Raw genomic sequence first — 27,181 nt, 5'->3', positions numbered from 1 at the left:
TTTGAAACAATCACATCCCATGCACTGCAGTGAAAAGAGGAACTAAAACATAGCATAAGTTATTATAACAAGTTCTTAAAACTATATAGTAATGCTTGTGTCTGTAACAGGGATGACAAAAATATCAAAAACATGAGGTAGATAAATAATCATAGAAAAGTTGAAAAGGCACTGATTTTGTGGAATGACCCATATGGGTCATTCCACAAAATCAGTGCCTTTTCAACTTTTCTATATATAAAGAGTATATACATATATACACAATATTGTTAACCAAAATCCACTGCTTACTTCAAAGAAAAATACAGACATTTCATAGTTTTAAAATCAAAGTTATTACAAAGCTTTTTTTATTACAAATAATTTCAGGCTTAACCAAACATAAAGGTAATAATCTGCATAAAAAGTGTCTTTTTTAGTGCTTTACAAAAGGTGCACACATAACCCAGTTAATCAGCGTGGCATGCTTCTTCATCTAAAACAGCCCGTTAAAGTTAAAGGTGGGCATATATTTTACGATTCAGAATTAACAATACCTTTGCTTATTTTCATTTAGTTTATTTTATTTCAACACAGGCACTCCGACCGAGTCAGTTCCTGACCCGTTTGTCAACCGGTTCATTTAAAAGATCCGACTCATAAGAATGATTCGATCACGAGAAAACTAGCCTACCCTTTGTGTTTCGCCGTCAGCTGACTGTATGCGGACCGTCTATGATGCGGACCATAATAAGTTTGATATGAAAAATAATTCATAGTTTCAAATACAATTTAACTGAAGAGAACGTGTTGGCTCATCCTATGTAAATAACCCCCGCCCATTTGAGAACCCTTTTCATGCTCATGGCTCTTCCAACAAGTTCATTCTCTTTCTAACATCGCTCCCTCATCCACGCCTCTAATTTCACTTCCTCCGCGAGCCGCGCCTGGGACGGGGCTGGCTGACTTCAGCCCAGGAGATAAAACATCATGTAAAAGAAGATTAAAACACATTTGTTGCGAACTCCCTGTCAAATAGCCCCTCAAGTTGCGTGCGGTTCTCTACGGTTGATAGAGAAAGGAGCGGACGAGCCAAGCAAGTGACAGTGAAAAGAGACCGAAAGGTAAGATATCTCCTCCTCTGTCTCATTGTATGGAGACCCCCAGTTTAGACCTCTCTACTGTCTTTCTATGGATTTTCGGTCGTGTATTGTGCGTTTACGGCGTCTGTTGGTAGATGACTGAAGGAGGAATGAAGTAACGCATGCAATGCATCTGAAGTTGAAACTTTTTGGCGTTGTGTAAACTTTAGAAGAGGGCGCGTGTAAGTTAGTGGTTTTGGTGCCAACCAACTTCTGTTGAAACAAAGATGGACAACAATTGTTTTATAGTATAAGCCGTTCAAATTGTTGCATTTGAATTTAGCTATGTTAATAATAATAATAATAATAATAATAATAATATTATACATTTTTCCTGTTATATTCCTGTTTTTAAAATAATTATGCCAAAGCTTGTTTGTCGGTCTTAGCTGATATCCCAAGTCAGACTTGATTTGATGGGTTTTGGCCACTTGTCAGGATGGGAGACCATTTGACTGACCATCTACACCAGCAAAAGACTAGCTTGGTCAGGCTGGGGTACCATTATAGGCTATGTTTTTTGCATGCATTTGCAGTTATTTGTTAGCGTTATATTTCTTTATAATTTTCCTAGTGGACTACACAATCTGGATGAGCCTGCAAGTTTCTTTCTATACCATGCCGTTGTCCATTCAGACTGTTGACATCCATTGCTCACCCCCCTTTAAAATGTTATTTGATTTGTGCAGGGGTGCAAAACTACTTGAAAATCGGGGGATGGGACACATTAAAGCACTGGGTATTGATCCCACAAGAAGGGGGGTCGGTGCATGAATGCCTCTGCATTTATGGATGAGGGGCTGCAGATGGTCAGATAAGGATCTGGTGATAGTACATACTATATGTTGATCAAAGCAAAGATAAAATTGGTATAAGCTACAGTTCAATAGATGTTGTGGTCGGGTTGGCTGTTCTATTCCCCCCTAATGTTGAAAAGATCAGAAAAAGTTGTGATTGTTTTTTGCCTCTATGATTTTTGCCCTGGAGAGTCTAACTTGAGTTTATAAAAGCATTAAGAAGCCAAATTGTTTAGACACTCTGTTTAGAGCTTTTAAGTCGCTTTGGATGATAATAAAGGAATTTGGCTGATGTGGTTATTGGTAAGCAAATATTTGTGTGACAGGGTTTATAGGGAGAATTTCTTTATAGGTCCAATATCTGTTGTTTTGTGGCATGAAGGGGCCACGGGCTGAACGACTGAGTAGTTTTTTTTCATGTAATTGGTGCCATGTGTTTTGTAAATAACTTGAAAATGTGAAAACCCACAGAAAGCTTGCACTTCAAAGCACGCTGTAGTGCCACTATGAAATTGAGACCCGATCGAGATTAAGGTGATGGAACAGTTTTATGCCAGTTTGGTTGGCTCACAGAACTGTGAGTGTAATGTGTCATGCCAAAAGTGTGGTGTAGTTTTGTCATTATCATTTAAGTTAAAGGAGTAGTTTACTTTAAAAAAAAAAAAAACAACTTTTGCTGATAATTTACTCACCCCACTGTCATCCAAGATATCCATATCATTCTTTTTTCAGTCAAAAAGAAATTAAGTTTTTGAAGAAATGAAGGTTTTTGATGAAAACATTCCAGGATTTTTCTCCATATAATGCACTTTGCTGGTAACCAAACAGTTCAAGGTCCAAAAGACAATTTCAGTGCAAAGTGTTCAAAGGGCTCTAAACGATTCCAGACGATGAGTAAGGGTCTTATCAAGCGAAACGATAGAAAAAAAAAATCAAAGTTCAAGTTTTATAAGCTCAAATGGTCGCTTTGCTCTGTTCTGCGATGTGCGTTCGTGACTCTCCTGTTCAAACTCGTTTATCAAAATGAACAAATCTTTTTGCGTTTCATTTGGTTCATTCAACGAACGAAATGAACAAAAATAGATTCTTTCATTTTGATGAACAAGTTGGAACAGGAGAGTCCCGAATGAGCATCACAGAACAGAGCAAGGTGACCATTTGAGCAAGGTGACCATTCATCGTCTGGAATCGTTTAAAGCCCTTGAACAGTTTGTAGTTTGCACTGAAACTGTCTTTTGGATGTTGAACCGTTTGGTTACCAGTAAAGTCCATTATATGGAGAAAAATCCTGGAATGTTTTCATCAAAAACCTTAATTTCTTTTCGCCTGAAGAAAGAAAGACATGGACATCTTGACTTTGATGACACGGGGGTGAGTAAATTATCAGCAAAAGGTTTTTTAAAAGTGAACTTTTCGAAGAGTTTGGGTTAATTGGGGGCAATGTGTACTTTTACTCCGCAAAGATTTATTAAATTGATCAAAAGTGTAAATAAAGACATTTAATAATGTTACAAAAACTATTTTTATATACATTCTGTTATTTTGAACTTTATCAAAGAATCCTGAAGAAGAGTATCTTGGTTTCCACAAAATATTTAAATAGCACAATTGTAAAACATTAACAATAAGAAAAAAAATGTTTATTTTTGAAGGATCATGTGACACTGAAGACTGGAGTAATGATGCTGAAAATTCGGCGTTGCCATCACAGTACTAATTACATTTTAAAATGTATTAATAATACAGGGTTAAAACAGGTAAAGCATTTAAAGCCTTTAAATTGTAGTGGTGAGCGTGATCGACTCTTGCTTTGAAACAGTCTTAAAAAAGTCTTACCTCAAACGTTTGAACCCTGATGCATCTTTTATGGTTTTTCTTTTCTTCTCGTAGGACGTGGCAGACAGTTATACCATGCAGGTTAATGATGGCCCCAGCAGTCACCCCATTTTTGTGGCTCCTGTCAACGGAAATGCTCAGCGGTCATCAGGATATGTTCCAGGCAAGATTGTTCCAGTTCGTTCTCCACCTCCAGCCAAGGCTCCTCCACCGCCCCCACTGAAGCCCCCTGCCCCGCTCCCTGCACGGCCTCCAGTTTTTAATCTGACTGTAGATGAGAGTCGAAGGGAGCGTTCCCAGAACCAGCAGAGGAAGAACACTTATATCTGTGTTGGCTTCTTCTTCTGTGTCTTCCTACTGATTCTCATAATCATCCTCAGCCTTACATCTAAAGATGATTTTGATGGTAAGATAAAAACACCTTGTGTGTGTGCTTTAAGGAGGTAGTTCAGCCAAAAATGAAAATGATCATCTACTCACCCTCAAGTTGTTCCAAACCTGAATGGATTTCTTTCTTCTGCTAAACACACAAAACAAGATATTTTGAAGAATGTTTGCAACCAAATAGTTAAAGGGCACCATTCACTTCCATAGTATTTTGTTTTTCTCCATACTATGGAAGTCAATGGGGCTCATCAACTGTTACCCATATTCTTAAAAAAGCAGGATTTGAAATTGAGGGTGAGTAAATGATGACAGAATTTAAATTTTTGGGTGAACTATTCCTTTAATACACCACCTTTCAAAGGTCTGGGGTCAGTACGTTTTAAAAGTAGTCTCCTTTAATGCTTTAATGAAAATTTTATTATTCTATTTTAATATATTTTTAAATGTCATTTATTACTATGATGGCAAAGCTAGATTTTAGCATCATTACTCCAGTCTTCAATGTCACATGATCCTTCAGAAATCATTCTATGCTGATTTGGTGCAGTAATCTATGCACAAGTTAATGTGTGGGTGCTTAAAGTATTCATTTTACTAATCTAAAAAAGTATTGAACACTCTTTTGTGGTGGGACAAGTTAAATTCTGAACTACTGGTCTGGGAGGGTAGGAAACAAATCCTTATTGTTGATCCTAATCGTCAATGTCAAAACTCTATGTGGTCCTCTTGTACTCAGACTCTGAAATGTCCTATATCTTTTTCTTTTTTTTAGTGAACTGCCCGCATCACAACCCCGCGCTGCGATCCTGGAACCCAGGCCACGATCTCAAAAAGGTGGTGGTGGTACGCAGTGGTGAGCATTATCGCCTAGATTCATCTGCCACTCTGTACTCTGTCACTATCCAGGCTGGAGGTAAGATCATTTGCCCATTGTGTGGTACCCTAAAAATAAGAAATTGGCTTTGAGAACACCTTGGCTTGTTAATTTGATGTGTGTCTGAATGAAAGTACTTTTATTAGGGTTTAAAGTCTGATTCGATTTATTCAATTATAGGTTTGGTTGTCTTTGCGGATGATAAAAAAGGCTCCAAAAACATTACATTGCGAACACGCCATATTTTGGTCGAAGATGGTGGCGCTCTCCATATTGGAGCTCCGAAATGCCGCTATCGCTCCCTGGCCACCATCACCCTGGTTGGCCGATCGGACGAGACCGCTGTGACTGAAGTACCCGGGATGGGCCGCAAGTTTTTGGGTGTGACTGCCGGAGGAACTCTGGAGCTCCACGGGTCAGAGAGGCTGTCTTGGACCTTCCTCACTTGCACCGTACCGACTTCAGGTTTGGCTACCGGTGACCATGCCTTCCAGAAAAACTTCAGCCGTGGAATTAACCTGCGGGTGGTCGATCAGGACACGGCGGAGGTGCTGAATAATGAGCGCTTCGACACGCACGATTCTCGTAACGACAGTAAGAGGCTGAGTGAGCTGCTGAAGTCTCTGCCCACAGGGCGCATTGTTGCACTGGCCATCGGAGATTCTGCAGTGAAGAGCCTACTGGATGAGACCAAGAGTACCATCCAGGATCTTCTAGGCAGCAACCATGTCAATAATCTCAAATACAGGTGAATAAGGGAGGCCTTTTGAAAGCATGAAGGATTTCTACTGAAAAAGTATCTTAAACAAGCGTAAAGTCGGCTTGCTAGCTTGATCAGGCTGGTCTGTTGGCTGGTTTTAGAGTTTTTATTTTATTTGGCTCAAGCTAAAACCAGCTTAGGCTTTTTTTGCTAAGCAGGGATAGGATTATAGTTGTCAAAATGTAACGATTTTGGTACCAAGTCGGTACTAAAATTGTAAAATTGCCCATCAGTGAAGATCCCCATTGATGTATTAAAACATGTTTTTGAAGCACTGTTCACTGTAGCCAATCACAGACAAATCCAATGAGCGCTTGAGTACAATGGGCAATCAGAGGTTATAAGTTATCATAAGTTATCTCAAAGCGTCACATTTTTTTTTACATTTTAGTACCGGCTGGTACCGAAGTCTGTTCCTTTTTGACAACTCTAGATAGGATTTCTTGTGGTGGGATAAACTCTTGTGTATGATTCCCCATAATTTTCCTTTGAATGCCATTATAGTCTGAACGTTTTTATAGCTGCAAAATGAGGCCCTGAAGGGTGGTAGCAGGAAAGAAGCTTTTTCCAATCTGGTGAGTTTTGTTTTGATATCTCCGAGCACAGCTTTGAAGTTACTGTGATTGGAAGCAGAAAGTATCCTGTTGTTCCATAAAGCATATCCTAATTCAGACTCACCCACTGAGGACCAGCTACTGAATCCAGCGTACATTGTGTATACTTTACGAGTCCCCTTCATGCAATGACGCAAACTTATTGGATACTTGTGCCATACTTAAAAATGTAGGAATGTCATTGCATTATCTAACTAAATTCAAACAATTTGTCGCGTTAGGTTTCATATTATAGAGCACAACAGATATAGGCCCTATAATTGTTCTATACTAACATGTAAAACATTGATTGTAAACAATAATGTATCCTGTCTACATTAGAAAAGACTGCAACGTGAGCTTTGTCTGTACAATTATAAGATAAACTTCATCACACTTCCTTTTGGGGGTAGATTAATGTATGACTAAGATAAGAATAAGCCGTAATGTTTGCTAGATTAATCCGCCCACTCCGTTACGGATTATGGTTGATAACAGATTACAAAAATGTACATGTCAATGTTAAATGATGCTGTGTTTGATGTATCACCCACCTCGGTAGACATAGCTCCTTACGATAAAGTTGGACTGTCTGGGACTCATTTGTTCAACACACCGGATCCGACAATAACAAAAGCACATGAGCGCGTCTACAGTAGAAAGGGGAGAAGCAGGTGAATTTACGACTGTGTTGTGAAATATTCGCACCACAGCTGTAGAGGAGCTTGTTGAGAAAACATGCGACAAGAATAGTGAAAATCAGCGAATAAGTGGCTAGAGGTACCGAACGGCCCTTTAATGCTGTCTTATGCAGTGACATTTATACATTTTTAAGTGTGACTTTGGTGTCCAAATACTTTCTAGGGCCACCGCACATTAATATTAAAAGGAAATTTAAAGCAAATATAAAAGTTCTTATTTATTAAGTCGGCATGTTGACTTTTGCCAGTATATTAAAGGGTTAGTTCACCCAAAAATGAAAATTAAGTCATTAATTACTCACCCCCATGCTGTACCAACCCCGTAAGACCTTCGTTCGTCTTCGGAACACAAATGAAGATATTTTTGATTAAATTTGAGAGCTGTATAACTACCACATTGGGTCCTAAGGGACTGCCTCTTGACGGCCCAGAAAGTCAATGAAGAAAATGTTTAAATATCCCAAGTGACTACCGTGGCTCAACTATATGTTTATCAAGCGACGCGAAAAAACAAACAAAAATAACGAGTTTATTCGACTATTTCTTTTCTTCCTTGTAGGCCAGAAACGAGATTTCCTTAGATTTCCACGACGCATGCGCGAGAATTGCGATCTGAAGTAGTGTAAGCAGATCGCAATTCTCGCGCATGCGTCGTGGAAATCTAAGGAAGTCTCGTTTCTGGCCTACAAGGAAGAAAAGAAATAGTCGAATAAACTCGTTATTTTTGTTTGTTTTTTCGCGTCGCTTGATAAACATATAGTTGAGCCACGGTAGTCACTTGGGATATTTAAACATTTTCTTCATTGACTTTCTGGGCCGTCAAGAGGCAGTCCTTTAGGAGCCAATGTGGTAGTTATACAGCTCTCAAATTTAATCAAAAATATCTTCATTTGTGTTCCGAAGACGAAAGAAGGTCTTACGGGGTTGGTACAGCATGGGGGTGAGTAATTAATGACTTAATTTTCATTTTTGGGTGAACTAACCCTTTAATGAGCAGTCTAATAGAAGCCAAATGTTAGTAGCAAATAGTCCTAAGCACTCTTGGGTTTAACCTAACGGCTTGGTTGTTCCAGAGAAATGCATCTAAAGAAGCGCTTCAAATGGCAGTATTCTGCAGGAAAAGCTGGTGAAAGGTCAAACAGGCATATTTCCAGGATTTGTGTAAAAACCGCTGACTCGTGTATCCGTCATCTCATTGAAAGGCCTTTTGAAGAGTAGATGCTGTGTCTCTTTTGGTTACTTTGCAGATGGAAAGTACATGTTTTTGTTTTAAATAAGGGATATAGTTGTTCTTACCATGCAACTGAAAGTATTTTGTTAAGAGTTTAGTGTCAAATATAGAAATTCCTCCTGACAGAAAGCCTACTTTTACAGTCCACTGCATTCTCTTACTATTGCAAGAAACTTGGAAAATATTCATTCTAATTTTTTTTTAATGTTCAAGCTTTAAACTAGGTCTGGGTTCTTGTGAACCACTTATTTCTGTTATACATAACTAGAACTGTAAGGCAAAGAAAAAGCATATCATATGAGGAAATAATATGTCTTCTGACTACTGACTGTACCATTGACTGTATCATTGAAGTTATGCAATTTCCAGAGAAATTGGTGTGAGAAATGGGCAGGATATGTTTAGTAGTAGGTGTGACTGAAAAATAACTTGAATTTACTCATTTAGAGATTTCAGTTTGACCCATTGCACACATAGAAATCTCTTACCCTTCCGCCTTACCAGTCAGACACGGATGAAAACATGCAATCTTGGCAGCTCCCTTTGCAAAAACAGAACAATCTGGCACAACCTAACTGAAAACTTGCGCAACATAAACCAGCCTGTCCAAGTCTAACCCCCCAATCCCCGTAGGCACTCCAGAGGGGGTGCATTGCAGCCCCACACATATCTTTGATAAAAATAAATTGACAAGCCCATTGTTGGGTAGTGTTAAATCTACTATATGAGTTCTGCCAATCTCTGACAGACAATGAGGCAAATTACTTGAAGTTGAGGTATGAAATAATGTTGATTATTAAAGTTTGATTGTGGGGTTAAGAAAGCACTTAACTTAACTAGTTATTTGGAGATTGTCCCTGTGGAAAGTGGTGTATATTTGGATACAAAGCATGTGCTAAGTGAGGGACGTGGGGACCACCAAGGGGGTCAGTGGAAAAATAAATAAAACAATAAATATAATTTAATACAAAATTATGTAATAAAATGTAAAAAGTAGGTGTTGTAAATGAATTCTTTTAGTGGTTAGAAAAACATAAACTTAATTTAATACGAAGTAAATATTTTTGAGATTTTATTTCAATCATTAATTTTGGCTGTGGTACAAATACAGTATAAAAGACAATGATTTCATAATTTTTCAAGTTTTTAAATTTAACAAGATATTGTCTATAATATTGTGTTTATAGTTTCATTCTCACATTGTATATGGGCCTTTTTAAGTAAAAATATTTTGATATTTTATTTTTCTACTTATTTTTTACTCAAATTTCATGCAGGTTTTGACATCCTTGTGGGATCATGAAAATAATTGTTGCCTGCTTTAAACATTTGAAGCAATGTTCCATGATTGTCAAACTAACTAAGACTTCTAAGTTTTAGTGCTACACAGAGAAAATGGAATTACAATGGTTTCACATGTTGAAGATGCTAAAAGTGCACTCTTTAATGATATTACACATAAATTTACCCTTTTGAGGGTAGTGAATGGCCAGGAACAAGAAGGAAAAAGACAGGAAACATTCCTGTGTTAGTCAGACATAATACTTATTCTGAGAAATTAGGTAATATTGCCCTGGTGACTGCTAAAAGATGGAAATGTGAAAGATAGAACAACAATACAAGTGTGGTTTACTGGCCATCACAGACCTCCCACCTTGGCATAAGATGGCCTTATTGGTCTCTGTGTGGGTAGTTTGTCACCCTGTTTATCCACAAAGATTTTTATTAACTTGTCTTGCTCTAAACTGCAGTGAACCACATTCCTTAAAGTTCAGTGAGGCACTATTTTCCAAACCTCTGGGGGCTTTTGTGTCTGAGCCTTGGCCTTAAGAGCTCATATGTGTCAGTTAAACAAATAGCAGCTCTGACCTAGTTGTTTTTAAGAAGTGAATGCTATTTTTTCATTATGGAAGTATTAATGCTGCTGCAGAAACAGAAGCCAGTAGCTCCAGAGCCTGTTGAGCCATAATGGTTTTGTTTTTGGTATTCCTGACCTTTTTTTACACTCATTTTAGTTCAATTCTTGCCATAGCTGAATGTTGACATATCGAGAGAGGAAGAATGATTTTTTATATTGTATATTGGGCAAAAATATAATTAATTAATTGTGAAAAAAAAGTCAAGACACCCATTGTGTTTTTTTTAAGTACTATGTTTAGAACTAGAATGTGTTCACGCAGTTCTTGTCCATGTCCAGGGGTTGTAAAGCTTCCAAAAATGACAAAAAGCATAATAAAAGTGGTCCAAATGACCCATGCACCCAAGTCTTCGTATGATGAACAAAATGAAAAATCTGTCATAGTTTACTCACCGTAATGTTTTCCTCTGTGGAACATAACAAGATATTTTGAAGAATATTCCATTCCCAATAATGAGCCATATCTCAAAATGTCATATTTTGCGTTTCAAAGAAGAAAGGACGTTTAGTTTGAGAGTGACATGAGGGTGAGTAAATGATGGCAGAGTAGTCATTTTGAATTAACTTAGTTTAATCATACAGAAATGACTTGGAGGATGAGTAAATGAGAATTTTAAGAACCCTTTAACACACATCGGGAATACTCTTTTTGAAGAAAGCAAAGACAGAAATTCAGTTATCTTCAGTTATCTTGACAACTGCCCAACTAATGGGCTGACAAGATAAATAATAAGAAGGAAGGATTCAATTAGTTATTCTCATTCATCTTTGACAGTGTTTGACCTTTTTCACCCCAGAGTTTTGGATGCTCTTCTGTTAAATTCCATTTATGTGCTGTAACCGATCATCACTTCCACATGGGAGTGTGTTGACAAGCCTAAACAAGGGGTCATTCAAACTCATTTGTAATTTATATTTTATTGTTATTGAGCAACTGATCATTGTTATTTTATGAATACAGAATTCTTCCAAAATGTGTTGCTTTTTTTTTTTTTATCCCATATTGGCTTTCTTTTTAGCTTTTTCTCTCCATCCTCCATCTCTTTTAGGCAGGCATGGGCTTTGGTCTCAGTAATTGGAGGAGGGAATGGTTCTTGCACAGAAGATGTAAGAGAACACGAGAACCATGATACAGGTGGCAAGGCGCTGGCTCGCCGAGACTTTGTCACTGTGGATGGTGTGGGTTTCACTGTTACTGCTTACAGTGAGTGGAGTAATGGTACGTATTGGACGGCACACAATCAAATCCATAACATCGACCAGTAATATATTAAAAGACAACCCTTTTAAAACTTACATTGGTTTTTGTTCAACAATAAAGGTTACCCTACAACAGGCATCCAAGTGGATGCAGTGGATAAAGTGGTTCTGAACTTGCAAGATGATGTTAGCAGCTGGAAACCGGGCGATCGGATTGTGGTGGCCAGCACAGATTATTCTATGCATCAGGCAGAGGAATTCACCCTGCTCCCGTGTCCCCACTGTAACAGCAAACAGGTTCGAATTCAAGGTGAGGCAGTGGTTTGTTTCCTCAGGTTTCTTGTTGTGACAATTTCCAGTGTTTCTGTCCTGAATCTTTCTCTGAATTTGTATACAGCCGAGTTTAAATGATACTAGTGTCATTAAGTTTAGGACAGGAAAAGGGTGAGGACTGTTTACCAGAATCACATAAACAAACTGTCATTTCTGACTAGAGGCCAGCAATATAGAAAATTCCACCATCATGTACTCCACCCTGTTAAAAACGCAGAAACACAAATGTCTGAATGTCATTTCATTAGATAGAAAGATGTCTCTTATACTCTCCTAGGCTGCATTTATTACATTTAAAAACTACAGTACAAGCAGGTATATTGTGAAATATTATTATAATTTAAAATAACTGTTTTCTATTTTAATATATATTTGAAAATGTAATCTATGCTTGTGATGGCAAAGCTAAATTTGCAGTGTCACATGGTCCTTCAGAAATCAAGCTGATTTGGTGCTCAAGTAACATCTGTAATTATTATCTGTGTTTAAAACAGTTGTGTTGCTTAATGCTTTTGTAGAAACCATGATACATTTTTTGGGGGATTTTTCTGATGAATAGAAAGATCAAAAAGAAAAAGAAGAGCAGCATTTATTTTAAATAGAAATCAAATGTAACATTATAAATGTCTACACAGTCAACTTTGATCCATCATGCATCATTTCTGAATAAAAGTATTAATTTCTTTAAAGAAAGAAGAGCCCAAACTTTATGATTGTGCATATCTTTAAAATAAATGCCACTTGAATGTATATTGTTGTAAAATGCTAAAACATTTATACATTATTAAGTGTTCTTTAAGTGCCCAATTAGTTTATTTGGTGTATTGTGTATGAATTACTATGTGGCCATTATTCCCAGCACATGTCTTAAGTCCTTGGAGAATTGGAAATTTGTGGCCTTTATTGAAAGAATGTAGTTTAAATGTCACCTTGTCCATTGTGTTCTGTTGGCAAAGCTGTTGCCAGCCCTTATCCTTCCGGAAGGATACGATGTGCACTCCGGTTGTGCGTAAAGGGCAGTCCGATTGAGCGGACGGGTTGCTTTCCTTCCTGTATCCAGTATTTATTTAACATACTTTTAGTCAATTAATCTAAGTAAATGATCAAAATATTTAAATAGAGAAATGTTATTTGTTAGCAGTTGGAAGTTCATTATTTTAGATCTCTCTAAATAATCATATTTTCAAACTTTATCATTTTTATTTCACGGGGTGTGTTAATGTGTTGGAATTTTTCAGGAAAGCCTCAGTTCACCCACGTGGGAGAAATACTGGACGGTGTGGACATGCGTGCAGAGGTGGCTCTCCTCTCAAGGAATATCCTTATTCATGGAGAAATGGAAAACTCCTGCTACGGAGAAAACTGGTGCCAGTATTTCAGCTACGACACCTTCGGGGGACACATCAAGGTTTGTTCGAGGGTCTGTGCGTGTGTGTGTGTGAGAGCGGGTGTGTGTTTATGTAACACTAAGCTGTCTGGTGCTGTCATGTAGAGAAATGACAGGCTGTTGTATGTTGGGGTTAGCACCGGATAATTGAATATAGTTCTTTTTTTGAATGGAAGGAACTGAAAGTATAAAATGTGTGTGTTGTGTTTGGCAAAAGAATGAACAACACGCAGTAGCACTTATACGACTTCTGATTTTTTACTAGTCGTCTAGTTGACGAGTGAATGTTTACTTTATGTAAATTACCAACCATATATTATGCAGCAGTCTTTGCTGTTTCTGGCAAGTCTGTTGGAGTGGTTGTAGAGAAAAATAAATGATTTTTTGTTTTTAATTATTAATTTGTTCATTTAAAATATGTCATTATATTATTTTGTAATTAAAAATAATTTTGAAAATGTTTGTATAATTAATACCTTTTTTTTACTATATTTGATCTTTTTTATTATATTTTTTATTTTATTATTACTATATTATATTTATTAGTTTTAATATAATTTTGTGCAATTAAAAACAACTTAATGATTTTATTTACTATCAGTTATTTTAAAATAAAATTAAAACCACTCACAATTAAAAGGCAGAGACACTTTTTTATTTGTTCACCAAAACTTTGTGGTCTTGCGTTTTTGGTCTCATTTTTGTCTATGTTTAGATTTTGGGGAACTTCTCATCGGTTCACCTGTCTCAAGTGGAGCTGAAACACATGGGTCAGCAGCAGCAGAAGGGCAGATACCCTGTGAACTTTCATAGGTGTGGAGATGTGGATCAGCGCGGGGGCTACAGTGACCCCACCTATGTGAACTCCCTGTCCATCCATCATTCCTTCTCCCGATGTGTTGCTATACACGCCACTAACGGCCTGCTGGTGAGATAGAAAGATACAGAGCGAAAACACATAGTAAAGTCTGAGACCACATTGAAAATATGAGATTTTGTTTCACCATGATGTCTTCCTTTTATTATAGGTTAGGGACACTGTTGGGTATGACTCGCTGGGACATTGTTTTTTCTTGGAGGATGGGATTGAACAAAGGAACATATTTTTCCATAACTTAGGCTTGTTGACCAGGCCAGGGACCATTCTACCTACTGACCGCAATGATAGCATGTGCACAGACATTATCGACAGGGTGCACAAAGGATATATACCATCTCCTGCAACCGAGTGCAAGTAAGAAACTGTAAACACAAATTCATTTTATATTGCTGAATCAACCTGTTACTCAAAATGAGTCCAATATTCACATTGCTTGGAGCTTATCAGTGTAAAATTGTGCATGTGTGTGTATTTTATCTTAAAGTATCCTGATGTACAGACTACAGTGTGCTTGTTCTGATCTGACTATCTGACCTTGCCAATGTGACCCACTGCATTGTTTGGTCAAATAACAGAAAGAACAGAGCTCTCATTTCCTGAGACTCAGCGATTGTTCTTTTCTCTTATCTGGGTAATAAAACACCCAATGTCCCAGATGGCTAAGCAGGTGCTGTTTTCAAAAGAAAAAAAAAGAAAATTTGGGAGCTTGTATAGAGCTGTAGATGAAGGATGAAGATAGAGGTTTGAATAGGTTTCAGGGTTGTTGGTCTTGATCAAAGAGTGAGATAGTCCAAGCAATGCAATTCAACCACCAACTGTTTTATTTATTTTTTGTTTAACACCGTTAACTATTGCTAGCTACCATTTTAATTTCTAATGCAGGCAGGTTGTACATTTTTTAATATTTATATTCAATAAAAACTTGCACTAAAATTAATTTTGGCTATTTTTACTTTGTTTCAGTTAATCTAAAATAAGGATAAAAAATAAGAATTGTGTTATGGCGTTTTAGTTTCAGTTTTGTCGATTAATTTTACGAAAATATTATTTTTGATGCTATATTTCAACATTAAAACCTGTCTTACTCGCTAACTCTTACCCTAACCAACAGTAATTCAGTTTAACCAGACACTGAATGCACTCAAATACTGTATAGTGCTATATTTACCTGGATATGAATAATACTGACTGTAAAGTGAAATATGTACAGTACCTACATATATCCATGCTTCATATTTTCAATTTATTTTAAAGTTGAATTTTATTTTATTTTTTCATTGAAAAGATCCTGTCTTATGTGTGTATTCTAGGGCAGTATCTACATTTTGGATCGCACACCCCAATAATCATTTGATCAGTAACTCAGCAGCTGGATCACAGGTATGCACAATCTTTGATATGACCAAATGGATAATTTTGATGATCTGTAATGAACAGTGAGTAAATGCTTGCTTACAACATTTTCATGGTATTTTATCATTGAACGTTTTTGTGAGCTTTTGTGCTCTTTGAAATGATGCCCTCTGTGATATTGATAAACATTGAGGAGGTTATGCAATCACAGATAGCATCTCCTCATTCCAATCCTTTATTAAAGATGTGTTTGCCAATATAAATCAGTTCAGTCTGGTGGTATTGTTATGCTTTGCTTTGTTTGTTTGAGGTTTTGTATATAAAATGGATGATCCCTCCACCCTTTTTTATTAAGGAAAAGCTTCTTATGAAGATGTGCTCTCAGCAGGCCAGGTTAATAGAGACTCAATCTGGTTCCTGTGATTGATATCAGATAACTCAGGAATAAATATTATTCACAGCCCTTCCACTAGTACAAAATAGTGAATTTTTAAAGCAAATTAGAAGTTGAAGGAGATGTTTATCATATTATGAAAAGTGCCAGGTATCTAAATTTCCCCTTCATTCTCAGTTTCTGAATTTTTTTATTTATTTTTTCTCTCAGGATGCAGGAATTTGGTACATTTTCCACAACTCTTCTACAGGTGACTCTCACGGATTGATTCCAGAGACAAAAGCTGAGCTCACGCCTCTGGGCATCTTCTTTAACAACCGTGTTCATTCCAACTTTAAGGTAATCAAATGCCTTATGACTCGAACACCAAACTCTCTAATAAAGATATCTCAGAATACTTTAACATTCCTCTGTCCTTTTTGTACACAATCTCCAGGTGATATCAAACAGTTTCAATGCTATTGCTTTTTCTCCATCTACATTTAATGCCCACCTCCCAGTGGTGAAATTAGAATTTCTTCCCTCTGGCTCATAACAGTTCAGTTCATAAATCATTTGGGATTTGCAACATTGTATTAAACGTGGCTTCAGGAAAAACTGATGAAATCAATTACAAGTTCAGGTTTTATTGCACATACCCAAGGCATCTTCGTTGTTTCTCTGAATTGCCTCATTGTTCAAAGTCCCGCACAATGTGCTTGTGTAACAGGGTGCTCTCACATACATTTCCCTATACAATAGTTCTCTGTTATCTGCTTGTTTATGTTCGGTAGCTTGAGCTGTGTTCAGTTTCAAAACTGTCCAGATGCAGAGAAAATCCAGGCTTCACTTTCACTGCACAACTCGCATGGTACCTGAGATTGAACATACAATTTCTAAGTGAGGAGTGATTGCTTTTTTCCTCCTGTGTCAGGCTGGCCTCTTTATTGATAGAAAAGTCAAGAGCACCAACGCCACTGCGGCAGACCCACGTGAATATCTCTGTCTGGACAACAGCGCTAGGTGAGTGGATATGTTAAATGTTTCTCTGTGTCCAGGGTATGTTGATTCTGCTTATAAAGAAAACACATCTGTCCGGATAGAGTTTCTCTAGTAATTAGGGAATATGGTTGAGCCGGACAGAGCTCTGGTCTCTTTCTAGGCCACAAACCACAGTGACCACACTATAAATATACAGTCATAGTGTCATGGTTTGTAAATGCTGTGGTGTAAGTTACTCCCGTTTTCATTTATACTCCCGTGACTTTATTTTGTCAACATGCCGTTCTTTCAAATTTGTGTGTGAATCTCACGTTTACAAAAACGTAGTTCACATTTTACAGCAAAATCTTTTACAAATAAACAAATTCTCCAAAAATTCTCATTACCATAAGGTGTCTGGACATTTTTTTTACTTTTTACCTACATTTACATATTTATAACAAAAATATATAGATCTTTTTTAGTTGCGTTAAAATGGAAGTAGTGATATCTTTTTGTCTATTTTAGGACGTACATTGAGTGAAATGGATTAGCGGAAAAGAAAAAAATGTATGCTGTGGACTACTGGTTGTGGTTAATTGGATTTTGAGATGTGGGTGTCAATCAAAAATGGAGGCAGATGAATTATGCATAAAACTACTGTTCCCAGAAGGAGGGAAACGAGGTACAACACATGACTATGGGATGTCGCTCTCTAGCAGTCTACTGAAGACACCTTTTATTCACGCCTGGAAGGCCAATGACGCATGACGAAGTGGGCGGGGCTCTTACCCACAGCTAATAAATGCAGTCATATGTGTTATTTTCCTTTGTTCAGTCCAGCTCTTCACCGAACTTCCGACTGTGCGGGGCTCAAAGGTGTTGTACCTTGTTTCCCTCCTTCGGGGTTCACTAGTTATATGCATAACTCAATTTTCCCATTCAGTCTTTTTCTACAATTCTATGTGAAAGACATCGCTTGGATAGCGGCTTCTCACTAGCCGAGTAGCAAAACATGACAAAAGGCTGGTCAGAGCGTTTAGCCTGTATCTGCCCAATGTACATGCGAGTAACTCGCACAGGACACAAAGCAAGTCTACTGTCTACCTCTGAGTCAGAGATTTTACAGGGCAGGTAGTTCAAATGAGAACGCACTCTCGACATGAGTTTAGGCATATACGCCGCGTTCGGACGCAACACCACCAAACGCAAATCGGGTGCAAAAGGAATGCAACAATAGCACATGAAAGTTCCCAACAACAGGGCAGCATCCTTATATTCAAACAAGGTTAACAAATAGCCTCCAGCATATATAACATACTGTATTTCATAAGACATTTGTATGGCAAAGAAGCACTCGCATTTGAATTTCTCATTGTCTGACATTGCTTTCTCAGGTTCAGGCCTCATGAGGACTCTGATCCAAGCAAGCCACGGGTGGCCGCACTCATTGACACACTCATCTCCTTCAAAAACAATGATCTGGGGGCCTGGATTCGTGGAGGTGACGTCATCATACAAAACTCTGGGTAGGGGACGCAAATTAATTGTAGACCTACTAAGCTTAAAACCTTTTGAGACCTTTTGCTATCTTCTGATTATTGTTTTATTTTTCTGATAGTTTTGCTGACAATGGTGTTGGACTGTCATTTGCAAGGTACTGTGTCATTTTATTGTTTTTCAGAGCTAATTCGTATCTATTGTTTATCACATATATTGATCATTCTTGAGCAAAGTCCTCAAATGAAAAGAATTCAAAGCATTCCCATAAAAAATGATGGTGGTACAATGTCTTATATTGCTCCAATGGTAGGAAATCCCTGATTACAAAATTTACATGCGGTTCAAAAGACGTGATCAATTGCATTAATCTTATCTCACTATTTAAAGAAATAAAAATGATAAGAATGGTATTAAATGTGCTAAATTGACAGATTGATTTATGTGAGTGTGTGTATGTGCTGGCATGTTCTTGCTGTCTGTGTCTCTGGCTGCAGGCATATTAATTTAAAGGAACATATTTTTATTTTGATGAAACATTTACTATTTGATTGGCAAATGTGTGCAAGCGTGTGAAGTGAACTTGCCTGCGCTAGTGTTCTACATAAACCTCCTTAGGCAAGCAATTAATAAAGCAACTAAAGTGTTTCACTCACTCCTCCCTGCAGTGATGGCAGCTACCCTAAAGATGAAGGCTCCAGTCAGGAGGTCTCCCAGTCCCTGTTTGTTGGCGAGAGCAGAAATCGTGGCACCAATGGAAGGCAAAATAAATACTGGGGAAATGGTGGAGTAGACGGAAAGATGAGGACTCTACCAAGAAACAAGTATGTGAGAGAAGAAATAAAGGGAAAAGAGAATAGTGTTAACATAAACTTTCAGTCTGGTTTAGCGGGAAGATAAATGATTTGTGTAATCTGAACATTGTTTGTGTTTTGCTTTGTTCTTGTCAGGACGTTTCCGATCAGAGGTTTTCAGATAAATGATGGTCCAGTGAGGATCTTGAACAGCACGTTTCGAGCCTTCAGTCCCACTACAGACCGCTTCACCATGGCTGTGGGATTCAGCCTGAAAAACATCTGGCAGCTGACACCCAGAAATAACCTGTCCTCTCTCGCCTTCCACCCTAGTGTGAGTGCACGTACACATTAGCCTTGGAAACTGTTCAAACACTCTCTGATACTGGTATACTTTACTGGCATACGGTGACTGCTCAACCGCCTAACACACAAAAATTGTGCACATTGTTTTAATTTTGCATTTTTATTTTATTTTTTATTAGTTTATTATAGTTTTGAATTTTTATTTTAGAATTTACTTTTTTAAATTTTCATTTTTTGTTTAGTTTAGTTTTCAATCTGACTGTTTTTTTTTCCTCCAGTATTTTATAGTTGATTTTTTAATTTTTTTTATTTTAGTCATAATATTTTGGGACTGCCAAAGTTACTGCAGTTGCAGTTTTTTTTTGACATTTTTTACCTATGATTGTTTTTTTTGTTTTTTTATTGGGTCAGAGATGACTTAGACTAATTAAAGTCTGGGAAACCCTGGGGCAACCTGGACTTAATTGCATTACTCAAGGTCATAAAGACTTTTCTTTTCTCCCAGATAACACACCTGGTCTGTCTAGTCTGTAATAAGTCTTTTATTTATTTACCTTAAGTGCCACTAATGCTTGTATTTATTGCTCATTTCTCAGGGAGAGATGACACATCTGGTTGTTCTCTCCTTATTGGTCACCATCTGCTCTGGTGCTGAGTAATGAAATAAACCCTGTTCTGGCAGGTCCAAGTGTGGTCATATTTTGCCTCACTTGATATGCGTGAATCGTACCACATTGATTCTAGTTCTGTCTGGATGTTTTTTTTTTTTCTCAGTACCATTTTCAGGACATTTGATAGGTTTTAGAATCTTTCTGTTTACATTTCTCATGACCAATGATCCTCTTTTAATCATCTAGGTGAATCTTAGAGCCTTTTTTGGTCGACCGGGTGAGTGGTTTGAGCAGAACGATCTGGATGGCGATAAAAATTCTATCTTTCATGACCTGGATGGCTCGATCAGCAATTACTCGGATACATATGTGGCAAGGGCCGACAATTTTCTGATCCGCCACCCTCAATGTGTGGATGTTCCTCATTGGAATGGGGTTGTGTGCAGTGGCAAATACTCTCAGGTAAAGAAATAGATCTCTCACTCTCCTTTTACATTTTGATGTCATGTTCATATGCTACTACACAACCATTCAAAAGTTTTTGGTCAGTAAGATTTTTTTTTATGCTTTTGAAAGAAGTCTTATGTGCTCACCAATGGTGCATTTATTGGATCATATGTAAAGTAAAATTGGTAATATTATTGGCAAAGTTGAATTTTCAGCAAGTAACATTTCTTCTTATCAATATTGAAAACCAATATGTTTAATATTTTTGTGAAAGCAGTGATTTTGATCCACTTTTGATCACTTGAATGCATCCTTGCTGAATAAAAGTAGTAATTTCTTTAAAAAAATATATTTTACTGACCCCAAACTTACCTGTAAAATCTTAACTGTTTTTGCTTTCTAAAAAAATGTTACTTTTGTTCTATATAGGTGTACATACAGACACAGGGCGCGTCTAATCTAAGCCTGTCTATCATCAGAGATGAGTACCCTGATAAACCCATGGTTCTCAGAGGTGTCAGAAGCCAGACAGCACCAACCCAGCAATACCAGCCTGTATTGATGATGGGCAAGAGCTATACAGTGCACTGGAATGGACCTGCACCCAGAGAAACTGTCCTGTCACTAATTAATTTTGAGCAGTAAGTAACAAAGGAGGAATGCGATCCTCCATATCTAAAACAAAACATTAGGCCTGGCTAATGAAGTCCTGAAGGGTTACTGTCCCGCAGAGTTTAGCTTGATAAAAACACCTGCCTGTAATCCTGAAGACACTGATTAGCTTGTTCAGGTGTGTTTGGTCTGTATATTAGGTTTGGAGATAAACGTTGCTGACAGTGGCCCTCCAGTTGCCCATCTGTGCACTTAATTATATAACCATGAGATTTTAGTAATTAAGTAATATACATGAGTAACATGTTTCTCATATTAGAGACAATGTGATGGTTTTTTATTTTACTGTTGCTTTTGTAGGGGTGATTGGGCTCTACTTGGTATCTGCTACCCCAATGAAACCGTATTCCAGATCACATCAGACATCTACAACAAGCAGAACAATGGCTTTGATGGCATAGAGGATTATGGCCCCGTGTCGTCCATTTCAGACCTAGAGAAACGACAGCAGGAGAGGAAGTACTTTTTCGACAAATCTGCTGGGTAGGAATAAGTATATTCATCCTTTATCAACATATTCATTTCACAAAAGTCTGTAGAGCAGTAAAAACGTAAATCTGTTGTTTTAAGTGCCAAGTGAATAATAATATAAATGAACACAATAAAAAAATGGATATTATTTTTGTTGATCTGCTAAAGATTTAACGGTAACACTTTACAATAAAGGTTCATTAGTTAATGTTTTATATATTTGTTACTGTTTATCTTTAACTTCAGTTAATAAAAATACAGCTGTTCATTGTTCGTTCATGTTAGTTCACAGTGCATTAACTAATGTTAACAAGATTTTAATAAAGTATAAGTAAATGTTGAAATTAACATTTTAATAGAGTAATAAATGCTTTTTAAGTCCAATCCATTATTAGTGCATGCTAACTTATGTTAACTAATGAACCTTTCTGTAAAGTGTTACAGATTTAATGGTGTTAATTAGTATTTAGACGACAAAGGAATTCTAAATGTAAAATAAGGGAAATTAGCATATGAACATGTACCCAATTTTAGCCAATTTCAAATAAAAAAAAAACTCCGTATCATATAAATCATATAATAACAATTATTGATGTGGTAGTGATATAAACTACTTTTCAAAAGTTTGAGTCAGTAAGATTTTTTTTATATATATTTTTTAGTCTCTTATGCCTTAATAAAGTCTTAATAAAAATTATAGTAAAAACAGCAATATTGTGAAATATTACAACTTAAAATATCTCTTTTGTATTTCAATATATTCAATTTGCAAATTTTCACTGTAATATATTGCTGTATAGAAAAGAACAGTGTGTATTTGAAATAGAAACATTGTAACTGTCTTTACTGTCACTTTTGATAAATTTAATGTGGTGGTGCAGAATAAAAGTACGGTATTCATTTCTTTCAATCATTCCAAGTCTTATTGACCAACAAACATGGTAGAAACTTTGTGTGAATGAGTCAGATTTTCTGAATGATTCCTCTTTCTGCCATTGGCTGAGACAGAAATTATGTAAAAAAAAAATCAAATAAACTGTTTTTAAATCAAATACAGATAAATGATTGTTTACAGTGTGGTCTGTTCAGTCTGACACATTAAGCCTGTGTTTAACCTCCAGTTTGTTATGGCTGTATGCGCGAGCTCGGCACAGACGAGACGGCCATAGCTACTGCTCCACCGCAGGCTGTGAGAGGGTGAAGATCATCGCCACCATACGTGCCAACCAAAAGACTCAGGCCTGCAACTGCACCGCCAATGCCTACCCCAAATACAGCAAGCCTGCCAGCAACATAGTGCCTATGCCAAAGCCGAACACAGAGCCCTGCAGAGCCTGCGGGGCCTCACAGGTAAGTACGGTCCAAGCTCCATATGAACGGACAACATCATTTGTGTAGCTCTGTTTGTGTGGGGCAGGCTTTGAACTGACTGTCCATCTGCCATCCTGACCAAGAGCCTCGCCTTGCGTTTTCTGGGTAATTTTAACATGGAGTCATGAAACTGTTAACACTGAGTGACTTTTTCTCTTTTCTCTGTAGTTTGCCTTCTCAAGTGAGCCATGGAACAGCTACCTCCAAACCCAGATCAAATCCCTCAGTGTACAAGAAGAGCAGGATAATGACACACAAGCCTATATCACTGTAAGTGTGACCATTCAATGCATGATTCCCATACTGTAAAACTTCAAATAATAGCCGAGTCCCTAATAGACGCCCATCTCTTTTACACGCCTGGTGTGGCTGCAGGTTTGGGTAAATAAAGGCTGGTCTCAAATAGAGGCTGGTGTGTGTGTGTGTTTTTTTTTTTGGGGGGTTGTATTTAATCTAATAAAACCGCAAATTTTTGTCGCAAAATTATGTATATGAGTATATATGTAATCTTTACATATATTCTCATATACATAAACTAAAATACGTTTTATTCACACACACAAAAGCATGCACACAATGCTTGTAGTTGTATTTGTGGTTTATGGGGACTCTCTATAGGCGTAATTGTTTTTATACTGTACAAACTGTATATTCTATCCCCCTACACTAACCCTACCCCTAAACCTACCATCACAGAAAACTTTATTCACATTTACATTTTTAATAAAACATATACATATAGTTTTTAATATTTGTTTTTATTTTACCACAAATTTTGTATGTATCCAAATTGCGTATTATCCAAGGTACTGTACACATTTCTAGTAATTTTATACAGTATATTATAGAATATTAGAATTTGTGTTTCCTTCATTTTACTTGCATAGTCTTTTGTGGATGCATAAAGAATGAAGGTTGTTTACTTGTAAAACTGTTTTGAGGACCTGTTTTCTCTTTTTCTTGTCTCATAGGTAAATGCAGAGAGATTTGACCTCAACCAGTCAGGGTTCCTCCTAGTGACGGTGGACGCATGCTCTGGAAAAGTCACAAAGAGCTCATTGTTTTCAATGCTGGACACTAAAATGGAGCAGTATTTTAAAACTGGAATTATGAAGAGGTGAGCGGTGGGTTTGGGATTTGAAACCGCATGTCTGGAGGTTAGGAGAAATTGGCAGAGGAGGAAGAGGATGAGAGGTGGCTTACAGTATTTAGTGAGGAAGCTGTATGTATGTATGTATGTATATATGCATGTATGAATGTGTATATATATATATATATATATATATATATATATATATATATATATATATATATATATATATGTGTATATATATATATATATATATATGTGTGTGTATATATATGTGTATATATATATATATATATATATATATATATGTATGCATGTATATATATATGTGTATATATATATATATATATATATGTATGCATGTATATATGTATGTATATACATGTATATTTGAATGTATATATATATATATACTGTATGTATGTGTATATATATGCATATATGTATATGTATACATGTGTGTGTGTGTGTGTATATATATATATATATGTATGTGTGTATGTGTGTATATATATATATATATATATATATATATTACAAAAGATTTAATAATAGCATTCAATCATTTAATAATAGCAAATGTTTCTTCATTACCAAAGAACATATTAGAATGATTTCTAAAGGATCATGTGACAGTGAAGACTGTGATAAATTCAGCTTTGCCATAACGGGAATAAATTACATTTTAAAATTTTATTTAACTTATAGAATTAATATTTTAGAATATTACTGTTTTACTGCCTTTTAAATAAATGGTGCGGCTGTATTTTTGTTCAGCCTAGGTGAGGATAAGACTCGTGAGTCAAAAACATCTTACCAACCCTAAACCTTTGGACCTTCAGCTATTATGAACCTTTTCTTTTTTTAAGGTGAGCATTTCCATATTTCACTGATTAGACTAAATCATTTTGGTTCTGTGTAGGTCAATAGTTCTTCTTGCCACAAGAGGTCAGCCTGACATTTCTGGTATTGCACAATATCTGGTCTCTTTGGGATCTGCTAAAACACCAGATCTTCAGAAGAAAGGTAAGGTATTTCTACGACTCGTAAAAAAAATAACTGTCAAAATCTGTTTGTCCTGGTTGAGGTTTACTCTGAGATTGCTGATTCCCATGGCGTGTCTTTACAGACGCCATTGCTTTCTTTGGGTTCCTCGGTCAAGGAGGACCTTCACCACAGCCATGGTCTGCTCTGTTGGCCTGCCAAGGCACCAAGGTGCTGGGATTACTGGAAAGGTTCATTCCCCTGTCCCTTGAGGATTACTCTTGTCCACCACAAAAACACCCTCCCACTCGGATGGATCTTGAACTCCTGAGAAAATCTCTTAGCCAAAAGTGAGCCTTTACTGGATGTGAACAAACAACACAACCAGCGAATGAATGTGAACTTATGAACGTAATTTATTTCGGCAAAGACAAGTGTTAATGGACTTTAAACAAGTATTTTATTAATTGAGTTGAATGTATTTGTTTGTTTGTTGTTTCGTCCTTCGTGGTTGTGTTTTGTCATAAATGTTACAGCACAAAGTGATGCACTTTTTTTAACACCAAACATCTTTATGAAAGACTGGATAAAAAATGGACAGGGCAAGCTAGAAGTACATCGTAATATGCTAAGGGATGGTTTTGCGTTTCAGTATTAACTGTGCAGAAGTACAGCACAATACAAATTGTTATCTGAGGGGTCTCTTTTCCTCATCCAACCATCTGCAGCTGTAAATGACACTCAGGCTTTCCTTATTTATTCCTCTTAAATTGTTGGGATATTTTGTTATTTAATTTTCATTCTGCTCTTTACTGCACACACACACACACCATTGACTCAACATTATATACTTTCACACTTAATATTAGACTGTATTCATGTTTGGTTTTACCTTAAACATTGACTATAGTCAAAATAATTTTCATAAAACAATTGTCTAATGTTAGATATGTGTATGCAGAAAAGGTGTTTAACCAGTTAGCATGCAAGTTTTGTTTGCTATCAGGTCACTTGCCGTTTATCAAAAGAAATCACACCAACAGATTTTAATGACAGATTAATGTTCTGTTATCATTTATTCACATTTGTGTTGTTCCAAACCTGTATTTCTTTTAAAAGTGGAACTCAAAACGAGATGCAGAAGCAAGTACCATTTTATTTCCAATGCATGGGGAAAAATAAGTAATGTAAGTGAATGTTGACAGGTTGTGATTCTAGCTGTCTAATTTTGTTTAAATGAAGGTGTATAGATAGTCATATGTTTGGAACAACATGAGGGTAAGTAAATGAGAAACACTTTCATTTTTGGTTGAGCTGCCCCTTTAAATAATGTCCATTATCAATTGCCATCACTTAGCCTGAGAGATGTAACATCCCATTTATAAATAATCGTCATTATGTTTTATTGAAATGGAAGCCATTTGGTCCGTGTACGTTTTGATAGTTTGTTTTTTTCGTTTGAAACAAAAAACAAAATAATGAGAAACCACCCTTTTTTCGTTTTTCGTTTCAAACTATTTGTCTGTATGTGCCGTTTTGAGTTTAATTAGTTTGGCTACTTCTTAACCACTGTACAAGGAGTTTTATTGGTCATTTGAAACGGAGATAGTCTTGTAAACTGTTTCTTAAAGATGAAAAAAGTTTTCCCTAAGTAAATGAGTGTTGCCTCTAGAGTTATATTTTTATTTGTAAAATGTTTTTTTTTTTTACTATATGCTTTTGTGCTGTAATCTGATGTTTGTTTTTTATGGTCAGGTAAGATTTTACAAAGCTTATAAAACAAAAAACTCGTATTTGTGGTCATGTTTACTTTGTGTGTGTGTGACGTAAAATACTTGTAGGCACTCAAGTGACGAGTAGGGGGCAGAGTTGCTTTACTAGTCATCATCATGGAGAAGATTTCCACCAGTGCTTTCCCGGGTAACAGAAGACTGGCGTCCGTGATCCAGGTCATCGAGCTTGGTCCCATAAACAGGAACGGGATCCGGGACCAGGGTGTGTGATATATGAAGTGAGCCTCTGACATTCAGAAATGAGATCTCATCAATTATGTAGGCTTCAAACACATAACGTTAACCGTTTTCTTCCAGTTGCTATTTTATTCTTTCTTTCTTAGCTCCTTACTCTTCTGAACGATAACATGCACGACAAGTAAATTAACGTTACTTAATTGGCAATACTGAATCGTTTTACAGCACAATTTCACCTGT

At 36.8% G+C, this 27,181-nt stretch overlaps 1 protein-coding gene across 1 annotated transcript; it reads left to right on the top strand.

Moving 5' to 3' along the window:
* Positions 1 to 889: 889 nt before the first annotated feature.
* Positions 890 to 26,764, top strand: cemip2 (cell migration inducing hyaluronidase 2). The gene is made up of 24 exons (XM_039658913.2): positions 890 to 1,103; positions 3,809 to 4,160; positions 4,914 to 5,054; positions 5,196 to 5,763; positions 11,268 to 11,437; positions 11,540 to 11,728; positions 12,990 to 13,159; positions 13,854 to 14,066; positions 14,167 to 14,372; positions 15,329 to 15,398; positions 15,976 to 16,104; positions 16,679 to 16,767; positions 18,123 to 18,254; positions 18,347 to 18,382; positions 18,894 to 19,049; positions 19,176 to 19,353; positions 20,183 to 20,398; positions 20,813 to 21,024; positions 21,356 to 21,538; positions 22,648 to 22,876; positions 23,066 to 23,167; positions 23,869 to 24,014; positions 24,910 to 25,013; positions 25,117 to 26,764. Exons 2-24 carry the CDS (start codon positions 3,830 to 3,832, stop codon positions 25,323 to 25,325), a joined length of 4,179 nt encoding a protein of 1,392 aa, XP_039514847.2. The 5' UTR covers positions 890 to 1,103; positions 3,809 to 3,829; the 3' UTR covers positions 25,326 to 26,764.
* The last annotated feature ends 417 nt before the right edge of the window (positions 26,765 to 27,181 follow it).

Source organism: Pimephales promelas, chromosome 4 (genome assembly GCF_988280905.1).
Source record: "Pimephales promelas chromosome 4, fPimPro1.hap1.1, whole genome shotgun sequence".
Taxonomy (NCBI): Eukaryota; Metazoa; Chordata; class Actinopteri; order Cypriniformes; family Leuciscidae; genus Pimephales; species Pimephales promelas.
This window is presented reverse-complemented; position numbering and strand designations above follow the sequence as displayed.

What these genes read in the sequence shown, in the direction of transcription:
- cemip2 (XM_039658913.2), top strand. Translation starts at nt 3,830, where the DNA reads ATGCAGGTTAATGATGGCCCCAGCAGTCACCCCATTTTTGTGGCTCCT. An exon ending in TGTCACTATCCAGGCTGGAG is followed by an intron (nt 5,055 to 5,195) that starts GTAAGATCATTT and finishes ATTCAATTATAG; the next exon opens with GTTTGGTTGTCTTTGCGGAT. An exon ending in TCACTAATTAATTTTGAGCA is followed by an intron (nt 21,025 to 21,355) that starts GTAAGTAACAAA and finishes TTGCTTTTGTAG; the next exon opens with GGGTGATTGGGCTCTACTTG.